Source organism: Vipera ursinii, assembly GCF_947247035.1.
Source record: "Vipera ursinii genome assembly, chromosome: 6".
NCBI lineage: Eukaryota > Metazoa > Chordata > Lepidosauria > Squamata > Viperidae > Vipera > Vipera ursinii.
Window position 1 is genome coordinate 29,834,543 of NC_139515.1, and position 20,701 is coordinate 29,855,243.

Consider the following 20,701-nt stretch of genomic DNA (forward strand, 5'->3'; position numbering starts at 1 on the left):
ACCTGGTAATGTTGAATCTAAAAACTGAATTGAATTGTAATTGAATTTTCAGATAACTGGGGCAGTTTGACTTCACATTTAGTAAACTTACTGTTAGGATGTATGGCACATAATAAAAACTGAAAAATGTTAAACAAATCATGGCTATTTATTAAATCAAATTTACATTTTCCTCCATGCACTTTTTGGTCTTCTCATTGCTATTTTGCAAAATTTTATTATGATCTGCTGAAATGACATGAGGTGATTTTCAGCCCCTTTTTGGGTGTCAGATAGCTTAATATGCTGATTAACTTTTTCATATGATCAAACAGAAACTGAATTATCTCTGAACACAACATTCTATTTAGAGTTTTATTTCTAAGTTGTCACTGCAGCTCCAAGAATGGTTAGAAATGAAAACTGTTCATAGGTAATGACAGTGCTGTTTATGATTCCCCCTGTGGGGGTGGGGCACTATATGTTCAGAAAACTGAGCTGGGATCTGCCTCAAACCACATGTGAAATTTTCCATAGAACTAACTACCAGCCAGATTACAGAAGAACTCTTTTAGAGTAAAAGAGGGTAGGAAGTGTTGCTTTACATATCAGGACACTGGTTGTGTACTGGTCAGTTTGAGAAATTGTCCATTCCCAGCCCTAGACTGCTTTGAAAACTTTTTTATCTGCTATTTCAGCAAGTAAAAGAGTAAGTTATATTTTGTGAGATGGACAACTACATAAGTATGATAAAAATATGAATAAGATTAATATATCTTCATATTCAGACAGGTAGTCTTCTAAAAAGAAGAAGAGAAGTATTCTATCTTTCTAACTGGGAAATGGCAACCATCCAACAAACCTTTTTACTGTTTTATTTGGTAATGTTGGGAAGTGAAATTGATAAGACTAGGAATTGCTTAGTCTGGCCTCATTTATTTTCACTATTTAGATCCAAAACGAAGAACTGGAATCTGCATTAACTGCCAAGAAAGGAATTAGCAGATATTCTTTCTGCAGAGAACACTTCTTCTTATTCCCAGGTTATAATGCTTCTAAACCAATTATGCTTCTAAACCGATGAACCAATACAGGACAAAAGGAGAGCCATATAAAACTATAAAGGATGAAACTCTTAATGGGCTATATAGAAACCAGGGATTAAATTAGAAAGAATCAAAAAATATCTAACATGTATCTATTAGCTTGGTAGTGTGTGAGAAAGAGTAGTCCAATGCAGTGAATGTGTATAGACACCTCTTTAACAAACTGAAGTATACCAAGCACCTGTTTGATAATGACCTAAAAACATGGAAGCACTAGACTACTTTCAATAGTGGCTGACAGCCATTTAGACAAGAATCTTGGGATAGAAAATATGAGAACAGAGGGACTGAGTATTGCCCATTTAAAGAGATAACCACTGGGGATTTTCAGTTTTCAAAAAAGGGGTTTCCACATAGACAATCTGGGCTCATGACGTACAGACACAAATACTATATGGAAAACATATTTGCATGTGAGATTCTATTCCATTCCCCATTCCTATCCATCTATTGCTAGTAATAGGTACACATGTAAAATCTTCACTTCCCTAGATTGGGGCATAAATGTGTTTACATTTTAATTCTACTTCTTCTTTGTATATTTAAAGAGCTAAAAATCTGTAAAATGTTTGCATTGGTATGTTCAAGTCTTAAAGAGAACTATTCCATTTATCTGGGCTGCCTTTTTTAGGCTAGCAATGGTAGACTACAATAATAGTCAATGAGGTTTTGTCTCGACTGATTTTTTCAGAAAAACACAAAAGAACCTTGCCATTAAAATAGTCCTTTATTCTCCCATATGAAGGGGAAAGGTTTTTAAAGTGTTGTGATGTTCAGTAATGAGCTTCTATCTAAATTATCATTGGTGACAAACTCACAAAGCGCTTTGAGGACACATAGTTATGAAATGCCAGAGCTGCCACTTTCTTTCCTGTAATTATAGGCTAGCTTGCAGCCCTTCAGTGATCATTTATAGAACAGCCTCCAGTGGATTACTGAGAACTTGAAAAACACATACATACCTCTGCCACATTTTCCTTCTTCTTTTCTTACTATTGTTTACCAATGATATGTAAAATAATGGGGCCTATTCATTTCCCCATCTTAATTATGCCAATCAAAGTACAAAAATAGCACTAGATATAAATACAATGCCAAGTGACTAAATAAATAGGATTGAAATTAACATTAAATTATGAATTTGTGGATTTATGACTGTTTTATACTCAAATTATTCTCTTTTATTCTTTTACAACCAACCCAGGTACATATTGCTGTTCAAAAATTCCCTATGATTTATAAATCAAGAACAAGATAATACTGAAAAATGAGAGGATTGGTAGATTTTTTCAGTCAGTGCTTAATTGCTGTTTCAAAATGCATATGCAAAGGGACATTTCATTAATCATTTAATCATGTCCCTTGCAGGAAGTTGGAACTAATGTTGCAAATATCCTTTTCATATGAATGCTTCATAATGCTATCTTATGCATTTGATATATTGCATATGTCATAAATTATAGGTGCTTCAAAAAGAACCAAGTGGATTGTTATCCCTGAAGATGCTTTTTACAAAACCTTTATTAAGTTTTTCCCCCTCCAACTTATTGCTGGTTCTTTTTCACAGCTTCATTCTAGCCCCCAATAATGCTCTTTCTGATGGCAAAGGTCCATAAATTACCCATACAATCACCAACACCATTTCACAGACCTGTTCTACTTCTACTGGTCTGCTAACAAGGTGATTACACACAAATTACTGAAAGCCTATGAAATATTTAAATGCATTCTACTCTGCTATGCATTAATAAGAGCAAAGCAAGCGCTGGAATTCTGGTGAGTTCCAGTCCCTAATGTCCCCTAATGAGCCTCTTACTGTGACTGCAGTTCAAACAGAGAGGTGAAGAAAAAATGCAAAGGATACCTTCAGAAAGGCAGCACTGAACAAACATTGTGTGAGCCAATTCTAATTTATGGGTCACTTTATATTTATATTGATTTTTGTTTTCAAAATAGAATAAATGATGTGGTTGACTGATGTTCTTCCAAAACTGCAGGAATCTGTAGGTAAACTCCAAGACTGGCATATGAAAAATATAAATATGTACTTTTAAGGAAACAATTAGGTAAACATTCTAGAAGGAAGGAAGGAAGGAAGGAAGGAAGGAAGGAAGGAAGGAAGGAAGAAAGAAAGAAAGAAAGAAAGAAAGAAAGAAAGAAAGAAAGAAAGAAAGAAAGAAAGAAAGAAAGATCCTGTATTTTTTCATTCTATTGATTTGAGGTACTAAATAGATGTAAGTTTATCCTGCAATACAGCAAACTATTAAACCAATTTTAAAATGGATATTTCAAATTTACTGTAAATATTTCTGAATCTAAGTGTCAGAGGCTATTTTAGTGATATATTTCACTTATACACACTGTCAATGTTATTTTATTTATTTTGCATCAAGCTTTAATGCTTAAACAAAATGGGGAGTTGAAATACCAAAGGTATGTTCTATTACATATATGTCAGTTTTTATTTAATTTATTGTGTCAGATGTCTTAGTTTTGAGGAATGATGGCATTGTCATTGAAAGACACAATTTTCTGACAAGTTCAAAGAATGCCATTTTGAGGTCATATTTTGGGAACTAGACTGCTTGCTTTCAGTCAAAGGAAAAAAAACCTACACAATTATTTTTAAAAAGTGAATATAATAATATTTTTATCTCCTTTCATTCTCTCTGTGTATGATATATATATATATATATATATATATATATATATATATATATATATATATATATATATATATATATATATGTGTATATATATGTATCATTTAATTAGGCATCAAACTTCTTTTTAGTATTAATTCATATATATGTGTGTGTGTGAATTAATGAATTATATTATATATGTGAATTAATACTAAAAAAGTTTGATGCCTAATTAAACTACAGCATATTACTCTTCCCATTGAATTCAGTTATTATACTTAGAAAATCTTGAAATCTTTCATGTTGGTAAGCTACTAACTTTCTGGTAGAACATGACTTTTTTTCAACATTAACAATTCTGCCTCTATACGAAAAACATTGCCTGTCTTTGTACTATAGATCATGTTTTGTTTTGCTGGCGTCTGCTGCACGCAGGTTAAAGAATGCTTGTCTTTTGGCTGGAATGCTATAGTGTAAACCTTTTGATTTAAAGTTCTAAAAGTCAAATCCATCTGCACTCAAACTGACTTAGGACCAATGGAATGATAATTAGTTTTGCAGACAAAATACACCAAAGTTTTGACATATGTTACTGCATTCTGACATTTATAAGACAGTAATGAAGAACTATTATTAAATGCTTTTAGTGATCTTTGAGGTTCCTTGCTTGCTGACCAGCAAAATGGTTAATTTCTGTCAACGCTTGTTTTATAGTAAAATTCCAAAAGAATTCTGAAACAGGTTTGGCAGTCTTTGAATCACTTTTCATTACACAATATTCCATTCAATTATTGTTCTTTCTGCAGTTCTGCAAGACTGTTTTCTGATCTAACCTCAAATTCTGATTTGCATACTGGTTTTTCTTAGAAAAAAATCCTGAGCACATGAGTAAATGTAAATTTACACAACAAAAGCCTGAAAATCAACCAAATTTTCTTATGTATGAGTGTTCAAAAGCACAACATAACAATCAAGGATTATAACAGTTTTTCATCTTGTATATCACATGAGTATATATTTATATATTTATATATATATATATCCTGCCTTTTTAATCTTTATAAATAATTTAGGACAGCGAACACATCCAACATACCTTCCTCTTCCTATTCTTCCCACAGTAACAACCCTGTGAGATGAACTGAGTTGAGAGAGAGAGTGTGGCCCAGAGTCATCCAGCTGGCTTTCATGGCTAAGGCAGGACTTGAACTCATGGTATCTTGCTTTCTAGCCTTAATCACAATTTATAAACTGTCCATCTCACTATCCAAAGTGACTCTGATGGCTTACAACACAATAAAAACATATATAGACTGCAGAAATTCAGCTATTAGCTATATCAGAGGGACCGAATTTTCTAAATTTCTCTGCTGACCTCTGCTGATTCTCTGGATTTTACAGCCTACCAAATCACGTGGCCCATTTAAGATAACTAACTATATTGAAAATAATGGGCAAGCATTATTGATCTCAGAATTCTTTGGGGAAAATAACTTAAACATTTCAGTGCAGAAAAAAGTGCTTTGGTCAGATGGCAAGAAAAATGAAATTTTTATATTTTATATTTTTATAGCTATAAATCATATTTTTAAAGTTATTCTTTACTCCAAATATTTTATTAAATATAAGAAATAAAACCACCATTTTTAGAAGGGAAGCTTCTTTCAAATGACTTAGTACAGAATTGTTTTCTAATTATAAACAAAACTAAATGTATTTTTAATTACAGTACACATGCACATACAATGTAACACAATAAATCAAGCATAAAATGTCTATTTTAACAGGTCTAGTTTTTTTAGTTAAGCTTACTATATACATTAGAAGTATCTTCAGTCTATTACCAGGATATTTCTGAAACAAAAACTAAATTTGGACAGCATTCTTCATGAATATTTTATTTCAGTACAATATACTAGCACTAGGTCTATTAATAAGTATCATGCCAGAACTTACAGCATTCTTGCAAAGAGTACATAGGAACAAGGCGTTGAAAACTACTGCCATTAGACATGTAATGCCCTATATCAGGAGTGTCAAACTGCCGGCCTGTGGGCCAGTTACATCATATGGAGACTGGGCCAACCTCAGCTCCAACAATGCAAAAAAAGTCGCAATACATTGCAACACATCACATGATGTGGCGAGTTTGACACCTGTGCTCTATATAGTTAGAGGATTGGAGAAAACTCAGCTTGTTCTTTGGCTTTAAATTGAAACTAAATTGATATAAAAGATTTGTATTTTTTTTTAATTAAAATGGGTCTTTGTGCAGTGAAAGAAACTAAGAGGACTAAATACAAGCAGATTCAGATGGCTGCAAAGCATATCACCATTTCAAAAAGAAAGATTAATTTTATGTCTTTTTAATTTTGGGTTTAAATCTAATAGAAAAGCTCAATAATGTATGGAGGCTTTTCTTTGGGACCACAAAGAATCCTATGATTTCTAGGTTGTATACAGTCCACAAGAGCAGTTTGGCATTGTAGATCAAGGTATGGGACAATGATAGAAAATTAAGCATTGAACAGCACATGGAAATGATATCTACTGTACATTTGGCCAGCCTATTTTTGAAAGCAGAAAGTGATGTAAGGAGTGACAATTTCTTTTGATAATAAGCAGACATAAATAGCAACAGTGATAAACAAGGCATATTTTATCATTAATCTAAAACCTATTATAATATATTCTAATTATTAAACCAGTGTCTTACAAAATAACTGTAAAAGCAAATGTCAAAATAATTGTGAGAGGACTAAGCCAAACACTAATATAATTACACTCTGGATGGGTAGAAGTATTTATACAAATTGGGTTTTGGGGATAAGAATAAAAAATGGAGCTAAGCCAGTTACAACTCTTTTATCAATTATGCTTAGAACCAGGGCTTTTTTTTCTCATAGAACGCTCAGAACGGAGTTCAGGATGTTTTGGATATAACCTTGTAGGGTAGGCAAGGCGGGTTGTATGACATGTGTGAGTTCCAGCTCCTTTTTCTTTTACAAAGAAAGCACTGCTTAGAACAATATATGGAGTATATGGGTTACTTTCATCTGAAATAATTTTCAGCAGCTTAATTAAATCCCAGAGGCAAACAGTATAACTTCTTTAATCTATAAACAGAAATATTACAGATCATAGTATGTAAAGTATGTATGTAAACTTGCAGGCATATGAAAATAGCACTTTTTTCTAAAGCCATTATGAGCTGAACCTCTATGCTCTGTTGTTAAAATACTGAGTCTATCTCCCCATGGCTGTATACCATTTGTAAACAGGCTTTTCTAACATTTATACCAACATCCTGGCAACAAAGCAGTGCAATTTCAAATGAGCTAATTAACTTAATTGTTGATGAAGCATGAAGCAGTTCATTCAACCTGTTAGTTGCACCATGACAACATAAGAGCATACACTTGTGAAGTTACTCATCTATATAAACCTACCTATTACTTTTCATTAGGATTCTTTGTTCACTAAAGCCCTGCATGACTCTTTTAGCAAAGTGACTCCATTTGGCTTCAGTCCTTTCACAGTACACAGAAAGAAAATATAAGATAATTACACAAACTTTATAAAATTGTTGGATAGTTTGCTCTTAATTTTATTTTGCTCTGATGTTACTCCTAATTTTAAAAAAATACACTCCACCCATTCATGCTGAATGCAAACAAATATGTTGGATTTTTATTCTATACTTCATAGTATGACAGGGTACAAATTAAAACAAAGGGTTAATCTAAAAACATGATAATGTGGTGGGATGATAGAGAAACTGTAATTCTCTAATGAACACTTTATCTTCTCAAACATGTCATTAAATGTTTGGAGTTATTGCTTATATGTTCTAGCTACACTTAATTTTTTCTGCATTTGTGCCAGTAAGGGATTATTCTAAGGAATAGTGGCATTAGAAAAGTGGGTAGTCATCTTATAAATTTCCTACTAACTGATTTTTCACCCAGAATATGAAGAATATTTTTACAAAATATTTGTATTCAACATATGTAGAAATATCTGTGGTATTCTGGTTGAGGGTTTTGCTACCCTTTCACATTTGTTGGGTTGAACATAGTATTGCAACATTTCCTTGTGGAAAAGTGGCATAGAAATTAAAACTGAATGTATTTCTCTCATGCTCCCAGTTTTCCAAAGCAAAAGAGGAATGCCTGTGAGTAAGGACTCTGCATTCATTGCAAGGTTAAAAAGTAGTGCCCTCATGAAGCCTTGTTCCATGCAGGTTGTTGTCCCAGACTAAAGTAAGTAGGAACTTTGGTCGCCATGTTCTATAAAGGTGCTGGAACTCCAAGCAGTGTTTGCAAGCCAAGAAACCAAAAAGGTAGCTGTTGCAGTATGACCAAAGCCCTGCCACTTTGCATGGATGTGTGATACCAACACATGTACAAAAGGGCAAAGTTTTGATCATGCTGCTGTGATGGCCAACTTAATATTGGAAGGGACCTTCCAAACACCTTTTTTAGAAACTTAATATGGAGTGTTCCAATAATGGAGATTTATTTGAAAGCTATGTTTAAGAACTGATGAATAAATTCACACTTCATAGTAAGAACAATGATTATGCATGCTAATTAAGCATCCTTATTTCTTCTACCAAGATATCATCTATAGTGCTGAATCTAGTGGTGGGATTCAGCCAGTTTGCACCAGTTCGGCAGAACCAGTAGCTAATTTTTTTGTTGCCAAGGCCCAGAATGGGCCCACAAGCCCATAGCTGTTCTAACTCTTGTAGGTAGTATAGTTGAGTACAAGTTATTTTCTAGGAAAATTTCTGCAAAGAGGTAAATTAAAAACCATGCTACTAAAAGTCTTTAGAATTATTTTAGATGAAAGAAAGGGGAACAATTCTATTTGTGGAATAGATGTGATAAATTTTGCCAACTAAACCAGTAACAGCAGCAATGCCATATATTTACAGCTCAGTTTTATGTCTTTGTAATCTTATAACCTATAATCAAACTCAAAAACCAACTTACTTTAAAAACTGGCCAAAATCTTCACAAATGCTTTCACATCCAGGCCATTTGCAAACTCCATGCCCATAGAGAGTATGAGAGGCTCCAGCCTCCTCATGTGATGAGCTGCAGTAAAAAAAAATATGGCTTAAGATTCATCTCAAAAGCATAGCACTCTAATTTGACAGGTTGTGATAAGGCTCAAAAAGGCCAAAACAGTAAACCTATGATAATAAAAAAAATTACAATTGTCCTGCTGAAATTTCAATTGCAGGCTCAAATCAGATCAGAGAAGAAAAAAACCAAAAATGATTGTTTATGAAAAATGAAAAGAAATACTTTTATTGCATGGTATGCTCAGTTTTATTTTTGACCTCAAATTAACATTTTGCCTATAAATGAAATATCATCATCATCATCATCATCATCATCATCATCATCATCATCATCATCATCATCATCATCTTAAATCAGTTTGGATAAAATGCACTGTATTTCCAGTCTTTCGTTTCACAGTTGAGACAAAATATTCCGAATTTATCCCATTTATCCACCATTTCTGACAGATGGCAGTCCAGTCTCTTCTTGAAAGCTTTCAGTGATGAAACTCCCATAACTTCTGAATGTAAGCTGTTCCATTGGTTGATTGTTCTCAGTGTCAGAAAATTTCTCCTTATTTCTAGATTGAATCTCTCCTTGATCAGTTTCTATCCATTATTCCTGGTCTGGCCTTCAGGTGCTTTGGAAAATAGGTTGACCCCCTCTGTTATGTATCCAGGTGCAGGCTGCAGTTTGGAATCAGCATAGCTCCTGGCATTTTCCAGGAAATCATGGAAAAAACCCTCAAGGGCATCCCAGGAGTCTGCCGTTATTTTGATAAGGAGTCTGCCCTTATTCCTCAGCTGATGAAGTATCAGCTGAGGAACTGGCAGGTAGGCTGAGGGAGGTTCTAGCCAGGCTGCGTGCTGCTGGCCTCAAGCTGAAGAGGGAAAAGTGCAGCATTGGAGTTCCTTCCACAGAATTCCTGGGGTTCAGGATTGATGCCAAGGGAATCCACCCCACAGAGGCAAAGGTAAGGGCTATCAAACTGGCACCCACACCAAGAAACAAGGCAGAGCTGCAGGCATTCCTGGGCCTGCTCAATTTCTACCACACCTTCCTTCCCCACAAGGCAGCAATTGCAGAACCACTACACAGGCTATTGGACAAGAAGGCAGCATGGGCCTGGACTCCTGTCCACCACCAAAGCTTCAGAGCCTTAAAGGCACTACTGTCTGACAAGTCCACAGTGACACACTTTATAGAACCAAAGCCCATATGCATCACGTGCGATGCATCCCCTTATGGTGTGGGTGCTGTACTAAGTCACCTTGAGCCTAATGGGGCCCAAATCCCAATCGCTTACTACTCAAGAACACTGTCTGGAGCAGATTGATAAAGAAGCCCTGGCAATAGTGGCAGGGGTAAAAAAGTTCCATGATTATCTATACGGCAGGGAGTTCACAATTTACACAGACCACAAACCACTGCTCAGCCTGTTCACAACGGACAAGCAAACCCCCCAAATACTATTGCCCAGAATGCTCTGGTGGTCCATCTTCCTTGCAGCTTACAATTGCAAGCTGGTGCACAAGCCAGGGAAGGAGATGGGCCACGCAGACAGCCTAAGTAGGCTACCCTTAGACACCGCAGAACCAGACCCGGCCCCAGCAACACAGGTCCTAGCTCTGCAGGAACTACCAGAATGCCCAGTACATGCCAGGGACATTGCAGCCAAGACAGCCTCTGACAACATCCTGAGTAGGGTACATTCGTGGGTTTGCACAGGCTGGCAGGACAAGTCCCCAGGGCCCGAATTCCAGGCATACTTCACCAGGCGGCACAAACTCTCCACACACCGGGGTTGCCTCCTGTGGGGAAGCAGGGTCATCATTCCCACAGTGTTCTGGGGCAGAGTGTTGGAGTCCCTACACAGGGGACATCCGGGGGTGGTTAGGATGAACGCACTGGCCAGGAGTTACCTCTGGTGGCCAGGGCTGGACAAGGACATTGAGGAATGGGTCAAGAGTTGCTACACATGCCAGAGATCCAGGCCAGAGATGCCCCACGCCCCCGTGAACAGGTGGGAGGCAATACACACGCCCTGGTCCCGCGTTCACATTGACTATGCGGGGCCTTTCCAGGGTCAACTGTTCCTAGTAGTAGTAGACAGCCACTCTAAGTGGCTGGAGGTAGTCCCTGTCCCCAACATGACCTCATCAAGGACAATCCAGGTGCTCAGAGTCCTCTTTGCCACACACAGCCTCCCCGACATAATTGTGTCTGATAACGGGCCTCAGTTTACTGCTAATGATTTCCAGGCGTTTTTGAAGGTGAACTGGATTAGACACACCACCTCTGCACCCTTCCACCAATCGACTAACGGGCAAGCTGAACGGATGGTAAGGACGACCAAGGACGCACTCCGGCACATCATCAGCGGGGACTGGCATCACCAACTGGCAAAATTTTTGCTCGCCCAGCACACCACACCGTGCATGGCCACAGGGAAGAGCCCAGCAGAACTACGATGGGGGCAGTGCCTCATCACCAAGCTTGACCGGCTGCACCCCGATCGAGTGGCGGCAGAGACCGAGAAGCCCTTGGCACCTAGGGTGCTCAACGTGGGGGATCTGGTTTGGATAAGGAACTACGGGGCAGGACACCCATGGATTCCAGGGACAGTGGTTGTGAAAACTGGGCCTCTCTCCTACATCGTGGGGGTGGAGGGGGTTCAACACATCAGGCGACACATCGACCAGCTCAGAAGAAGGGCCCCTGAGTGCACCACCCTTGCCCAACCTGATAACCACACCCCAGAAGAGACCAGACCAACTGGAAACTGCATGGACCCCAAACAAGTGGAGGATGGCCTCCTTCAGCCAGCCCTGTGGCAGCATCAGGGCATTGGCGGCGGTGGGGATCCGGCGACCGGACCCAACCCAGCTCAGGAGCACCATGAGCCAGACAACCAGGCCCAAGGCGAAGCCCCACTCAGATGATCCACCAGGCCCCACAGGACACCCGTGTACCTAGCGGATTATGTGTGCAAGTGACCCATCAACCTCGCTGTATATGTATATAGTTAAACATTGTAGATAGTTGTGTTATGTTGCATAGTTGTGAGGGAGGCTCTCTAAGGGGGGAGGGTTGTTATGTATCCAGGTGCAGGTCACCTGCATAACAGCAGCCACTAGGGGGCGTTGGCCTGGACGGTTTGGCGGAAAAACCTAGTTTCAGCAGGAAACCTAGGGCCAACCCCATTGGCTAGCTACCTACCTGGCCGGGTATATAAGGAGGCCAGGTAGCCCTTGTTCGCCAGTATGGAACCCCCCCCAATAAAGAACTGAACTCCAGCTGGCATCTCTTCCTTGCGTCGAACCCACTACATTACACCCTCCTCTCTGTGACAGCCCCTCAAATATTGGAAGACTGCTATCATGTGTCTCCTAGTCCTTCTTTTCACTAGACACTTTTTCTTGCCTAAGTGTAAAACTTTACTTTTCTCTAGCCTGAATTTCATTTTGTTAGATAGGGCCCAGTGTTCAAGACTGTCAAGATCCATCTGGATATTGAGCCTATCATCTAGGGTGTTGGCTATTCCTACCAGCTTAGTATCATCTGCAAATTTGATAAGTTCCCCTTCTATTCCCTCATCTAAGTCATTTATGAAGATATTGCAGAGTACTGGGCCTAAGATGAAACCTTGTGGAACCCCACTGCTTACTTCCCTCCATGTAGACATAGTACCATTAAGGACTACTCGTTGAGTATGGTTTTTCAGCCAGTTACAAATCCATGTGATGGTGATAACTATCAATTCCACTTTTTCTAGCTTACTAAGAAGTAGGTTGTTGTCTACTTAGTTGAATGCCTTGCTGAAGTCCAAGTATACTATGTCCACAGAATTTTGCTGGTCTACAAATTTAGTCAATTTGTCAAAGAATGAAATTTTTTATTTTTTATTTTATTTTAATTCCATTGTTCGCAGATCTGTTTTTTTATTAGCTTTTCTAGTATCTTCCCGGATATTGATGTTAGGTTGATTGACTGTAGCTTCCAGGGTCTGTTTTGTTTTGTTTTTTCCTTTTTTGAAGATGGCAACCACACCAGACATTTTCCAATTCTCTGCTAGACAAATGGCTCTTCTTAAAAACTTCCAGTGTTGGAGCATTCACCACTTCTGGAGGCAGGTTGTTCCATTGATTAATTGTTCTAACTGTCAGGAAGTTTCTCCTTAGTTCTTTGTTGCTTCTTTCCTTGATTAGTGTCCATCCATTGCTTCTTGTCCTGCCTCCAGGAGCTTTGGAGAATAGCTTGACTCCCTCTTCCTTGTGGCAGCCCCTGAGATATTGGAACACTGCTATCATGTCCCCCCCCCATCCTTCTCCTCATTAAACTAGACATACCTAATTCCAGCAACCATTCCTCATATGTTTTAGCCTCCAGATCTCTAATCATCTTTGTTGCTCTTCTTTGCACTATTTCTAGAGTCTCAATATCTTTTTTACATCATGGTGACCAAAACTGGATGCAGTATTCCAAGTGTGGCCTTACCAAGGCATTGTAAAGTGATATTAATACTTCACACGATCTCGATTCTATCCCTCTGTTAATGCAGCCTAGCACTGTGTTGGCTTTTTTGGCAGCTGCAGCACACTGCTGGCTCATATCTAAGTGATTGTCCACTAGGACTGCGAGATCCCTCTCTCAGTTATTACTGTTGAGCAAGGTACCCCCTATACTATACCTGTACATTTGGTTTTTCTTGCCTAAATATAGAACTTTACTTTTTTACCACTGAATTTCATTTTGTTAGGTAGCACCCAGTGTTCCGGTTTGTTCAGATCCTCCTGTATCTTAAGCCTATCTTTTGAAGTGTTGGCTATTCCTGCCAGCTTGGAGTCATCTGCAAATTTGATGAGTTCTCCATCTATCCCCTCATCCAAATCGTTGATGAAGATGTTGAAGAGCACTGGGCCCAGAACAGAGCCCTGGGGCACCCCACTACACACTTCCTTCCATGTAGATGCAGTTCCATTGAGGACCACATGCTGAGTACAGTCGGTCAGCCAGCTATGAATCCATCTGGTGGTGATGCTGTCTAACCCACATTTTTCTATCTTATCAAGTAGTAGGTTGTGATCTACTTTATCAAATGCCTTACTGAAGTCCAAGTAAATTATATCCACAGCATTCCTCTGGTCCACTAATTTTGTCACTTGGTCAAAGAATGCAATAAGATTTGTCAGGCATGATCTGTTTTTGACAAACCCATGTTGGCTTTTAGTAAATGACTTTGTTTGCATCAAGGTGTTCGCTGATTTGTTGTTTGATTATCTTTTCCAGAATCTTCCCAGGTATTGAGATCAGGCTGATAGGTCTGTAGTTTCCTGGATCTATTTTTTCTCCCTTTTTTGAAGATGGGAACTACATCAGCTCTTTTCCAGTCCTCTGGTAATTCCCCAGTGCTCCAGGATCTTTGAAAAATATAGTTCAGTGGTTCTGAGATCCCATCTGCCAGTTCCTTGACAACCTTGGGGTGTAATCCATCTGGTCTTGGTGATTTGGACTCGTTTAGGTTGGATAGGTGCTCACTTACTTTTCTTGCCTATCTTAACTTGTGTTTCTAAACTATTTTTTTATGGTACTGTTTCTGATAGTTGGACTGTTTTTCCCTTTGTGTAAAGACAGTGGCAAAAAATGAGTTAAATAGTTCTGCTTTCCCCCTGTTGCTTGTTACCTTCTTGCTACTTTCACCCAATAATGGACCAATCATTTCCTTCACTTTTTTTGTTTTTTACATGTTGAAAGAAGCTTTTTTGTTATTTTTTACTTGGGTCACAAGCCTTAGTTCATTTTGAGCCTTAGCTTTCCTCGCTTCATCTTTGCATGCTCAGACTATTTGCTGATATTCTGCTTTAGTTATGTGCCCCTCTTTCCACTTTTTATACTTGTCCTTTTTATCTTTCAATTTATCAGAGAGTTCTTTATGAAGGCATGGTGGTTTCTTTTGAGAGCTGTTATTTTTCTTCTTTGTTGGTACTGTGCTGGACTGGGATTTTATTACCGTATTTTCCGGCGTATAAGATGACTTTTTAACCCATGAAAATCTTCTCAAAAGTTGGGGGTCGTCTTATACGCCCAGTCGTCTTATACGCTGGAAAATAGTACATAAACCAATTGAGCACCCCTGTTCTTGCAAAGCAACTTCAAGCCTCCTTAGTCCAGTCCCCCCTCCAACATGACCCTCCCTTCCCACCCCCAAGAGCCTCTAAGCCCCTTCTCCTCCCCCTTGCAAACGCCAGACCCCGGGAGCGGCAGGAAGCCCCTCCCCCTCACCCAAGTGGCATCTGAGCACAAGCAGAGCGCACCCTGCTACCCACTCTCTCTCCCAGCAGCCCGGACAGTGGTACTTGGCGGCCTGTCACCCCTCTCGCACGCAGACCACGCAGCGGCCCTCACCAGCCAGCCTCGTCATGGCCACCCCGAGCCTGGCTCTCCAGCACGTCTTCTGGGCCCGCCTGGCCAACCGCCTCCTGGGCGGGGCTTGGATCCAGATGCAGCGTCTGCTCCATCTGCAAATGCGTTCTCAAAGCCGGATCGCGCTTGGCCGTGCAGGCTGCCGAAATGCGGGGACTCGGAGTTCCCGTGGTGGTTGCGGCTTCTGCCGTGCTGTTTGCAGAGTCTGGCCTGAAAAAGCGTGTCGTGTGAACGCAGCTCTTGCGTGTATTCCAAAGGGTGGGTGGAAGGAAAAGCCCCTTTAGGCTTCAAAAGGGTGGCTTTGCACCATCTGCATCAGACGGGGCTGAATCGGGCTTGTGTCGGACACTTGGCAACTGGCATGTACCCTTATTTTCCGGCATATAAGACAAAAAATCTTGAAAATCTTCTCAAAAGTTGGGGGTCGTCTTATACGCCCAGTCGTCTTATACACCGGAAAATACGGTATCTCACTTTTCAAAATTTCCCAAGCTTCTTGAGTTGTTTTCCCCTTGAGGATTCTCATCCATGGAATCCTTCCCAAGTTCTCTCTAAGTTTACTGGAATTAGCTCTTTTAAAGTCCAAGGCTCTAGTTTGACTGTGTTCTATTGCTTGTGCTTCCATAATATTGAATTCCAATATTGCATGATCACTTTCCCCAAGGTTCCTGTGGCTTCAACACCTTCTGTCATTTTATATCTGTTAGTGAGAATTAGATCCAATATGGTTAATCCCCTAGTTCCCTTCTCTACTTTTTGGGAAACAAAGTTATCTGCTAGGTTTGTCAGGAATCTGTTTGATCTTCCACTTGGTGCAGAGTTTGTCTCCAAGTTGATGTCAGGGTAATTAAAGTCCCCCATTACTATTGTGATGAGCTTCCTACATACCTTAGTTAGCTGACTAGCAAAAAGTTCATCTATTTCGTCTGTTTGGTTGGGTGGCCTATAGTATACACCTATGGCACCCTATCCTGCTAAGTTCCTGCCCCAAGCTCTAGAAATCATTCTGCACAGAGAGTATATCTTTTTGGGAAAGATTATTAGTGCCAATATGTACAATAGCATCCACATCACAGTCCTTGCTGGCATTGTTGACTATTTTGAAAATATGCTTGTTGTTCCTACTGGCAGTAGACACCTGACCTCTTTCAAAACCTCTATGTCCTTTCCTAAATTTACATCCCTTATAATTGAATAACCAACCAGAAGGTGGTTTTTCTTTTGGGATGCCTTTCTGTTCTTGCATGACTGATGTGTAATACCTGATTTGCACTTCTCCCTGTTAATAACAAGTTCTTCATCTCAGACCATTACCACCTGCTTATTTGAGTTATCATCACAAGTACTTTTACCTGTCTCCTTAATGTCCCTATTAAGGTCAGCAAGGGCACTGTATCTATTGTGCAGGGACACAGTGAAAACTTTGTGTTTATGGTTCACAGCTCTCACCCTGCCAGAACCCATGGTTGTCCACACTGCCCTTCTCTTGCAGGATCTTTGTGGTAGAGGGGGCTGATAGCGCGGTGGCTCAATAGAGTAGAAGGGCTGAACTGGACCTAATTTCTGCCTGAAGGGCACAGATTACAGACCCTAGATAAATAATCTGTCCTTGTGATTTGTTTACAATAGGACAGTTTCCAAGTTTGAAAAGTGTACTGCAAAAGACAGCTGCAAAACAAGTGTTGCACTGAACTAAGCCAGATATTCTGAGATACAAGGAATCTCAGATGTACTTGCCCTGAATGTACCACTGCTGTTTTTGATTTTTAGTTTTTTCTCCTCTCACCTTCTTCTTTTTAACTCACTGTTTGTAGCACTTGCCAGCAAGCTCTGGGCAGTTTAAATGCAATGGAAGTTCAATCAGCAGGGCCTCAGCTACTTTTCTCCTCCCACGTGCTTCTTTTTAACTCACTGTTCTATTTTTTACTTTTTTCCTGCACAAATGTAAAACTTTGCTTTTCTCCACATTAAACTTCATTTTGTTGGAGAGGACCCATTGTTCCAGTTTGTCAAGATCTTTTTGAATCCTGAGCTTGTTTTCTGGGGTGTTGGCTATTCCTGCCAGTTTAGTGTCATCTGCAAATTTGATGAGTTCCCCTTTTATTCCCTCATCTAAGTCATTGATGAAGATATTGAAGAGTACTGGGCCTAAGATGGAGCCTTGTGGTACCCCACTGCTTACTTCTCTTCACTTGGATGTAGTATCGTTAAGGACTACTCACTGAGTATGGTTTGTCAGCCAGCTACAAATCCATCTGGTGGTGATGTTGTCTATTCTACCTTTTTCTAGCTTACCAAGTAGTAGCTCTACTTTGTCAAATGCCTTACTGAAATCTAGGTATACTATATCCACAGCATTTCGCTGGTCTACTAATTTGGTCACTTTATCAAAGAATGAAATAAGATTGGTTTGGCATGATCTGTTTTTAACAAACCCGTGCTGGTACTAGTTATAACTTTGCTTGTTTCTAGTTGTTCACAGATTTTTTTATTGTTTTTTCCAGGATCTTCCCAGATATTGATGCTAGACTACAGTAATTGATCTGTAGTTTCCTATGTCTGTTTTTTTTTCCTTTCTTGAAGATGGGAACCACATCAGTCCTTTTCCAATCTTCAGATACTTACTTCCCCAGAGCTCCAGCAGTTCTCCCAGCTGCTTCAGAACTCTGGAATGTAATCTGTCGGGTCCTGGTGATTTATATTTGTCAAGGTTGGATAGATGTTCTCTTGCCATTTTCTTGCTTATTCTAGTTTTGCAGCGAATGTTTTTGGTATGTTGTGCTATAATTTCTTTTTGTGTGAAGACTGATGCAAAGAATGAGTTAAGCAGCTCTGCTTTCTCCCTATTGCTTGTTATTTCCTTGCCATCTTCTCTCTTTAGTGGACCTACAATTTCCTTGACTTTTTTCTTGTTATTAATATGTTGAAAGAAACTTTTTTATTATCCTTGATTTCTGTTGCAAGTCTTTGTTCATTCTGAGCCTTTGCTTTCCTGACTTCGTCTTTTCATGTTCTGGCTGTCTGCTGATAATCAGCCTTTGTTATGGGACCCTCTTTCCATTTTTTTGCACTTGTCCTTTTTGTCTTTCACTTTGTCTGAGACATCTTTGTGTAGCCATGCTGGTTTCTTCTTGACTTTCCTGTTTTTCTTTTACAGTGGTATTGTGCTGGATTGGGTTTTTATGATAGCATTTTTCAGAGTTTCTCATGCTTCTTGAGTTGTTTTCCCCTTTAGGATTTTCATCCATGGAATCTTTCTTAGGTTCTCTCTGAGGTTGTTAAAATCAGCTCTTTTGAAGTTTAAGACATTGGTTGAATTATTTTCTATTGCTTGTGTTTGCATTATATTGAATTCCAGTTTGACATGGTCACTTTACCTGAAGGTTTCAGCAACTTCAACTCCTTCTATCATTTCTTCTCTATTAGTAAGAATTAGGTCTAGTATAGCTTTACTTCTAGTTCCCCCCTCTACCTTTTAGATGATAAAGTTGTCAGTTAGGTTGGTTAGGAATCTGTTTGATATTCCACTAGCTGCAGAGTTTATCTCCCAGCAGATATATGGGTAGCTGAAGTTTCCCATTGCTACTTATCTTATTACTTATTACTACTTATCTAGTTCAAAGGAAGAAACAGCATACATCTAACAAACCCCTGCTGCCCAATCTAACCCACCTAGAAACAGCACCATTAAAACTGAGCAATCGATTTATCTCCCTAGATGGAAATACACAGACCCACAACCTCTCCCTCAAAGAAAACTTTCAGACACCTAGCAAAGAAGCAACACCAAATATCCCTAAAAAAGCCACGTTGACATACACACGAGACAAAGAAAAGCACCTCAGACTGCACCCCCCACCCCCAAAAAAACAAGGTGAATGCTGGTGATAGGAGATTCTATTTTCAAAGGAAAAAAATTAGTCATCTGCAGACAGGATATACAATCCAGGGAAGTATGTTGTCTCCCTGGAGCAAAAATCAAAGACATGGCTAAGAACCTAACCAAAATAATTAGGGCCACAGATTACTACCCACTCCTACTCCTTCACATTGGGATGAATGACACAACAAGGAACCTGAGCACAATACTGAGAGACTATAAGCAACTAGGCAATAAAGTTAAGGAGCTAGCAGCACAAGTAATGTTGTCATCAGTACTCCCAACAAAAAACCAACACCCACTGAGGGGAAAAAGAATTCCAGAAATAAACCACTGGGTAAAGGTTGGTGTCACCAAGAAAAATTTGGTTTCCTGGACCCTGGACTGCATTTCCTAAGTGATGGACTCTTGGCAAGGGATGGGCTGCACCTCACGAAAACAGGGAAAATGTACTTGGAAAAAGACTGACCCAACTCATTAGAAGGGCTTTAAACTAAAATTGAGGGGTAAGGGTGACTAATCATTAAAATCTCTAGAACACAAAACCAATCATAAATCCCAAGAAAACAAATCAAACAAAGAGGTAGGGAGTGATGAGAAGAAGAAAAAATAAACAACAATTAGGAGATCCAGAAAACATACACACAGACAGACATAAAAGTCTTAAATGTTCATATACAAACCTATTTGAAGGGCTGCCACAAAGAAGAGGGCATCCAACTATTCTCCAAAGCACCAGAGGGAAGGACAAGAAACAATGATTGAAAACTGACCAAAGAGAGAAGCAACTTGGAATTAAGGAGAAACTTCCTAACAGTGAGGACAATTAACCAGTGAAACAGCCTGCCTTCAGAAATCATGGGCGCTCCATCACTGGAGGTTCTATTTTATAATGAAAATATTAAATCTTTCAGTTTAACCTAGTGGATGCTCAAGTACACACGTCGCTGTCAAAGAGATGCAGCTACAAAGAGCAGTAATAGGTAAATTGTGCTACTGAAGGTATAATTTACAATGAATGAAGCAGCCAGAAAAAAGGAAAATATTTGAAGGCATTAGACCTGATGCAAATATTCAAATTATGGCTTTGTATGGCTAGCCCTTTAACACAGTGGATGATTCAAACTTTAATGCCACTCTAGTTGCTTCTCCTTGACTAGGAACTTCTTGCACATTAGCAGCCTTCTTTATATCACCAAAGTAATGAGGAAATTTGGATCTAGAGAAAATAGCAGGTTCTGGCAAATGTAAGAATTCATATAAGACATTTAGTTGAGTTGAAGTAGAAGCTACATGTAATCTCAAATAGAATAGAAGTTAAATGAGGCCATGGCAACCAGGCTTGAGAGCTGGCTATGAGGACAGCTACGCTTCAACTATAGTTTCATGGTCACAAAATTCATAGATAAACATGCATAAGTTGTACTTGCAGGTTTGTCCCATGGTACTTAGAGAAAACTTGAACAAATGGGGTCTCAGAACAGGACAGCCTAATTTGCAAATATCCACCATTCAGTTTCCCCTCTCCATGGTCCAAATCCCATGGTATGGTCTCTTCCATGCATAGTCCAGTCATTTGATTGTGGCAATAAA

General features: G+C 39.3%; 1 protein-coding gene across 6 annotated transcripts in view; it reads right to left on the reverse strand.

Annotated features, from left to right (window-relative positions):
• FOXP2 (forkhead box P2) overlaps positions 1 to 20,701 on the reverse strand; it is a gene marked incomplete at both ends in the record, with an annotated part of 359,810 nt that overhangs the window by 69,094 nt on the left and 270,015 nt on the right. For all 6 annotated transcript variants that reach the window (XM_083366698.1, XM_083366697.1, XM_083366696.1 and 3 more), the window contains one exon: positions 8,728 to 8,832. In XM_083366698.1, the coding sequence (XP_083222824.1) occupies positions 8,728 to 8,832 (105 nt within the window). The remainder of the gene's footprint in view (positions 1 to 8,727; positions 8,833 to 20,701) is intronic.